Source organism: Miscanthus floridulus, chromosome 9 (assembly GCF_019320115.1).
Source record: "Miscanthus floridulus cultivar M001 chromosome 9, ASM1932011v1, whole genome shotgun sequence".
Taxonomy (NCBI): Eukaryota; Viridiplantae; Streptophyta; class Magnoliopsida; order Poales; family Poaceae; genus Miscanthus; species Miscanthus floridulus.
Genome location: NC_089588.1, coordinates 2,526,750 through 2,533,735, shown reverse-complemented (window position 1 = coordinate 2,533,735; position 6,986 = coordinate 2,526,750). Strand labels below are relative to the sequence as shown.

At 44.1% G+C, this 6,986-nt stretch overlaps 1 protein-coding gene and 1 pseudogene across 1 annotated transcript; both read right to left on the bottom strand.

Annotated features, from left to right (window-relative positions):
- Nucleotides 1–558: 558 nt before the first annotated feature.
- LOC136483282 (receptor kinase-like protein Xa21) lies at nucleotides 559–6,411 on the bottom strand (annotated as a pseudogene).
- On the bottom strand, nucleotides 2,541–3,591 carry LOC136483825 (uncharacterized). Its single transcript, XM_066480989.1, has 2 exons — nucleotides 2,653–3,591; nucleotides 2,541–2,558 (listed from the first exon to the last, which is right to left on the bottom strand). The coding sequence occupies exons 1-2, from the start codon at nucleotides 3,550–3,552 to the stop codon at nucleotides 2,541–2,543; spliced, it is 918 nt and encodes a 305-aa protein (XP_066337086.1). The 5' UTR covers nucleotides 3,553–3,591.
- Nucleotides 6,412–6,986: the final 575 nt, after the last annotated feature.

The following is a 6,986-nucleotide window of genomic DNA, read 5'->3' as shown; positions in this document are numbered from 1 at the left end:
GACACAACATACCCAATTACCTAAACTATTGACACTTCTAGGATCCATACGGAGTCTCACACAAAATTGACAGATGATCTAATCTAGTAACGCTGAGGCCTCTGCATAGCCTGCACTGATGTAGAGTAATCATTCTTGATGTCCTGTAGCTCCATGACCACATCATTCATCGCCATCCTCTGCTCAGCCAACTCGCTCGAACATATCAGGCCCAGCTCAAATACTGATGTAAGAATGCTGTTAGTCATAGTCGACGAAGATCCCAGAGCAGTGTTGGTCTGGTGATCAAAGCAAATGTGGCGCATTTCTTCATCTTCCAATAGCTTGTTGTCTGTAATGTCTAGGAGCCTTGATGAAAATGCTTGAGAGACCCACTGTCTCGAGCTCAATCCTTCGACAAACATGGGATCTTTAGGCCTCTTCCCTGTAAAGACCTCGAGCAACATGATTCCAAAGCTGAACACATCACTCTTCCGCGACGCCTGTCCCATGAATGCATATTCTGTCAAAGAAAGTTTTGAACAACTTTTAAGAATATTGTGTATAAGGCTACATATATCATGCCAAAGAAATAATGTCTCCAAAACTATGCGAGCAACTAATACCTGGCGCCATATATCCGATCGTCCCTGCCAAGGTTACCGATATCATGGAGTTGATGTCTCCTAACAATAACTTTGCGATGCCGAAATCTGCCACATGGGCATTCATCTCTTCATCAAATAGCACATTGCTAGGTTTGAAGTCACAGTGCAGGACAACCTCGTGGTGGCCATGATGCAGATACTCCATCGCCATCGACACATCTAGCATGCCGCGCAGCCTCGTGAGGAATCCCATGTACGGCCGGCTTTCAGTGTGCAGGTTTTCCTCCAGGCTACCATTAGGCATGTATTGCAGCAGCAGTGCTCTGAAATCCAAGTTGGAACAAGTGCTAAGTATCCTTATGAGGCTGTGATGCCTGGCCATTCGCAATGCCTTACATTCAGCATCGAAGCTTTGCTCGGCCTTCTTGACTTGCATGTTAAGCACTTTTATCGCAACAACCGTACCATCATCCAGTTGGCCCTTGAAAACTTTGCCAAAGCTTCCAACCCCAAGTAAGTTGTTCTAGCTGAAATTATCCGTGGCACGGACAATTTCATAGTAGGAAACTGGCCTACGGCCAACTATAGCAGCGGCCATATTGATAGAAGATGTAACATTTGGCTTCTTTGTTCTCTTTCTTATCAATAGGTATATAAGCAAATAATGATGGCACCAAAAGCTATGGTGGCAGCAGGAAATACAAACTTCAGGAAGTGTTGGGAAAAGATTTTGTGAGAATTGTTTGGACATGGTGAAAATCCTAGCTGCGGAGCGCCTCCACACAACCGAACATTCCCCATCAAGGACTCCACAGTTACGTTTGAGAAAATACCACCATTTGGTACCTGACCATCTAGGTTATTAAAGGAGAGGTTCAGATTAGAAAGGTGGGTGAAGTTGGCGAGGTAGTTTGGTATTGTACCTGAAAGATTGTTCGAAGAAAGGTCCAATGTTTCTAAGTTGGTCAAACTGCGGAATGAATCTAGGATTGAACCCTCCAAGGAGTTGTGTGAAAAATCCAAGTAGGTTATCATCTGAAGGTTGGCAAATGAATTTCGAAGATGACCAACCAACAATCGGTTTTTTTGAAAGATCCATTGTATTTATTGCTGGCATGTAGGCGAGATCAGAAGGCAATGCATCACCAAGGAAATTATGGGACACATCTAGTTCAATGATGCTATCAAAATGAAATAGGCTCATAGAATTTGAAGTAAGCTTGTTATAAGATAAATCAAGTAGCCGAAGCATCGTAAGATTTGTCATTCCACCTTGCAAGGAGCCGGAGATCTTATTGTTGTTGAGATATAAACTATCAAGCCTTCTTAGCATACCAATATTTTTTAGGAATGGCCCAGATATGTTATTCAAAGAGAGATCGAGTACCCCGAGGTTCTCCAACATCGCAAGGGATTCTGGGATAGCTTTGCATAGTTGGTTGTTTGCAAAGTCCATGACACAAAGAGCACTTAGGTTCGATAGAGTAGCTGGAAGGTCACCAGTTATCTGAATCTTGGCTGCATAAAACTCTACAAGGTTAGTGGAGAGATTTCTCACATGGTTGGGTATAAGACTCCCACTAGTGAAAGTATTGTTTGATATGCTAAGTTCCTGGAGTTGACGACAGTTGCCAAGACTGGCCAAGAAATCAAGGTTACCTTCGAGGTTGCTGGATGCAATTGAAAGATGCTCAAGAGACCTGAGGTTTCCAAGAGCAGTCGATGGTACTGGTCCAGTCAGTTGGTTTATTGCCAAAGCCAGAATGGACCCGTCAGCTGATTATTTCTTAGAGCTAGATAGGTGAGTTGTCCCAAATTTTCCAGTTCCAACGGAATCTGTCCACTTAGGTTGCAGCGTCCGATATGAAGATATTGTAGCATGGTGAGGATGCCGAGCTCACTAGGGATGTGCGGCACCTTTGTAATACAGGAAATCTGCAAATGATACATCTTTCACAATCTCTGACTTATCTGAGTAATAGTAGTAGGGGTTCAAATAGTACCCAGCCAGGTGTAGTGGAGTCTTGAGCTTGTTGTCCCATCTTCTATCAATGATATCCCAGACTTCTTTGAAGCGGCTCTCATCATTATCAAACCTCTGAGAAATTTCTTTCTTCGCCTCCAACATTAATCCATGGAAGACTCCCATTGATGGTACATCATTGTCCATTCTTCTCAACACATTAGCCAATGGCTCAAAGTAATTAACTGCAATGTCAACATTTTTCCAGAAGGTTTCGGATCTGATCACTTTGTTGGCTTTCTTCCCCTTGGCCTGCTTCAAGTAACCCAATTCCTCAATCTCATCTGATTTAAATAGTCTTATCAACTCTTTTTTGTTATCCAGCAAGCTTTTTAGATTCAAGTAAGCAGTGGCAAATCGTGTAACCCCAGAGAGAACCAAGTCTTTCTTAAGAAACTTCCTCATCAAATCCAACACCCTAGTATGAGCATACAAGAAAACAGTCACTTGCCTTGCATTAGCAATGGTCTCCTCAACTGGTCCAAGCTTACCAATATCCTCTAACATGAGATCCAAGCAATGAGCAGCACATCCATTCCAAAATATTGAAGGTCTTTTTGCTGTCAATAGAGTTGTTGCACTTGTATTGACGCTAGCATTATCAGTTACCACTTGGACAACATGTTCTTCCTCTATCTCTTCTATGTACCTATCCACAAGTTCAAAGATATATTTGTCATCTTTCCTGTCACCCGAGCAATCCACTGAATCTAAGAAGAGTACCCCATGAGCACTATACACAACTAAATTCATCACTCCCCTACCCTTCCTATCTGTCCATGCATATGTCATGATAGAACAACCATTGAGCTCCCATGATTCCTTATGCTCCTTGAATCCATCCATCACTTTTTTCTTCCTTTTCTGCAAGAATGGTCCACTCATCTCATAGGGACTAGGCCCTTTCAGATTTCTACCAAATTGTCCAATGGCCTCTAACATATGATCAAAGCTAGGAAGGGTGTCTGTGTTGTGTGGAATGCTAGCTTCATAGAACCACTGACATATGTACTCACAAGTTCTATCCCTCCTCTCTTCTCTTTTCTGAGTTGTCAATGCTGTTTGAACCTTTTTGCTTAGATTAATTCCTCTCTGTGTCATACTAGCAGATTCTTCTATAGAAGGATGCTTGTAGTACTTGTCAATAGTTTGACCACCTGCTACAGATCTAGAGCTACTAGATCCTCTTGTCGCCTTTGGCTTCACCATAAGAGCATTATTGCCATGATCTGAACCTTCACTGCCACTTTCACAATCTGAGTTTTCTATGTTAACTTCAGCTCTGTCCATTTCCTTTTCTTTGTTTTTCTATTCTTTTTCACTAGTCTTCTTCGTAAGCAAATCAAATATCTCTTGCTGCACTGGAGCTGGAACTTTTCCACACTTAGTAGTATTGAAACCTTTAATTCCTACAAGATGGTACTTAATTCTTGTAATTCCACCACTGCAGAGCTTGTCACAATACTTGCACCGTAGGTGATGTTTCTTGGTTATGTCTGGGCAGAAACAGTGAGCCCATGTAGGGTCATCTGAGTTGATACTGGGTTGTTTTGGTCCAGCTTCTACTGAGACAGAGGCAGCACTGGACGGGTTACCTATACAAAGAGCAAACTAAGCCACATTAAAACCTAAATAAGACAAGGTCCTATTGCAAAGGCAAAGTAAGCCACTGTTTAGAACTGGTTCAACAAGCACGGATCTTTCAACAAGCAAAAATATGATCAAAGAATTTATCTGCATATGCCCCAATCAAAATAGTGCAAACTGATATAGCAGTTATTATCAATTACCACCTAGGCCAAACAATCACGGGAGGCAAGTATATGAAATATTGAAATTAGAGGTAACAAATATTGACAACTTGTTTACATACAGTGAGATCTGCGACATACAAGCAAAAAAAAGAGAGAGGAGGTTGTGAGCACTGACCAGATTGTTGTGCCATGCCGTCGCCGTTGGTGCTCTACTGCTACTTCAGTGCTTCGGAGACGAGGAGCACCCAGCGCTGACGGACCTCCTTGTCAGACTCGCGCCGCTGCTAAGCTGCCTTCGCCGCCGCTGCCCGCTCGAAGCAGCCGCCGGCGCCGGTCGCCTCCACGAACCGCCGCCAAAGGGCACAGCCGCTGGCAGCTGGAAGTGGAATGAGTGAGTGACTGAGTGTTAGGGTTACGGGATGGGGGTGGGCTGGGATTCAAGCTGGGCCGTGGCCCGTACTGCGTCAGTTTCCTGGGCGACCAAAATTTTAGCTGCCGCTAAGATGTGGCCCAATTAGCAGCTATCTCCGGATTTAGCCAGCTATTAGCTGCTATCATTTCTTAGCGCAAAAAACTGCATCGCTTAGCTGCTTCCATCCCCAGCGGCTATCTCCGGCGATAGCTGATTTAAAACTTTGGATGTGCCCGACAAGGCTATTGTTGCCTAAATTAATGGTGAGTTTTGATAGCTGAGCCAACCATGTCGGCACAACATCCACGAAGAGATTTGAATGTAGAGAAAGTATCTGAAGGTGCTTGCATGCTGCTAGTCCTAGTGGAATCTGACCAATGAATGTGTTCAAAGATAAATTTATTTTTTGCAACATTGGTAGCATGAAGCTTCCGTTGCCAGGTATAGGTCCATATAGATTGTTATCTCGGAGATACATATGATCTCAAGCCTAGACATGTTGAAGATGGTAGGAGGCGGTGAGACAGTGAGCTGATAATTGCTCAAGAACAAATACTATGTGGTACGAAGCCAGTGAGACTATTGTTACTGAACGATAAGAAAATCAATGATGGCGTGCTTATGGATGAAAAATTCGGTAGCTGGCCCCTGAGATAATTTGCTTCCAGAGAGAGGTATCTAAGATTGTGAAGGCTTAGCAGCTCATTTGGTACTGATCCCTGGAGTTGGTTCAGACCAAGACTAAGAATTTGCAGCCTCGTGAGATTACCTACAGCAGATGGGATTGTACCTGACAAACTATTATTCCTAAGACCAAGAGCTATAAGACGAGGCAATCTTCCAAGATCATCCGGGACTGGGCCCACAAGGCCTGTGCCCGTTAGGTTAAGCACATGCGGGAAAGAAAGGTTACCGAGGTGCGGCGTGAGTTCCCCTTGGAGAGGCACACCCAGCAGCTCGAGCATGGTGACCCGCTGCGGTTGTCGCCGGCTGCAAAACACGCCGGTCCAGTGGCAGAAGGACGTCTGATTCGTCCAGTTGTTGGCAAGGAGATGAAAAGGATCGGAGAGCTGGGATTTGAAGGCCAGCAGCGCGGCGAGGTCGGTACTGTTGCTGCTTCGAGCGGTGACAGATGGTGCAGCAGCCATGGCCAGGATCAGCATGCAAGCAGCTGGTGAGCATTTTTATCATTTCTGGATTGTATGGATGTTCCATGACCTCTCACATGAGATGTGCAAATGTGCACACTACAGGAAACACGTGATTTGTCGAGTGCAAAAATCTTTGCCGAGTGCCAAATTTCGGGCACTCGACAAAGACCTGCTTTACCGAGCGCCGCACTCGGCAAAATATGACACTCGACAAAGAGGCCTTTGCCGAGTGCCTGGCACTCGACAAAGACCTGCACTCGGCAAAGGCTGTCTTTGCCGGCAAAAGCAGACACTCGGCAAAGATTGGTAGGGCTTAACGGCATCCAGCGGCGTCCTCTTTGCCGAGTGCCCCCCGTTTGGCACTCGGCAAAGAATTTATTTTGCCGAGTGCCAAAACTTGGCAGTCGGCAAAATAATTTTTTTTTTGGTTTTTTGCCACCAATTTTCTTGAAGCTTTAGTACACTACCACAAACAACATGTTTAAATTTGGGACATTTTCATTGCCTTTTGGCATATTTCTATAGTTTATTTTGTTTTCTTGAATTTTTCTAGAAAATGTAAGTTTGAACTGCAGGTGCATCGAATAATGGATTACATTCGTTCAAAAAAATGTTATCCTTGTTTCTTAGTGTAAATTTAGGCTAAATCCAGGAACTGTCTTGAAATTTCGATCAACGTGCTCACGGGGCAACGCCGCCAACTTGCGTGGGAGTGGTTTTTTAATTGTATAAAATGCGAACGAATTCCGAAAGTCATGAAACTTGTCGAGTTGTTGCCGTATCGTATGCGTATGCCGTGGAAAAAATTTGAAAAAGTTTCGAGCACGTTGTCACGTACGATGCTTACAAACCAAGACATCTCCACATGTGTTTGAAAAAGTTTCGAGCACGCTGTCAGGTACGATGCTCACAAACCAGGACATCTCCACATGTGATCACATATGGAGATGTCCTGGTTTGTGAGCATCGTACGTGACAACGTGCTCAAAACTTTTTCAAAATTTTTCCATGGCATACGCATACGATACGGCGACAACTCGACAAGTTTCATGACTTTTG

What these genes read in the sequence shown, in the direction of transcription:
- LOC136483825 (XM_066480989.1), bottom strand. Translation starts at nt 3,552, where the DNA reads ATGTTAGAGGCCATTGGACAATTTGGTAGAAATCTGAAAGGGCCTAGT.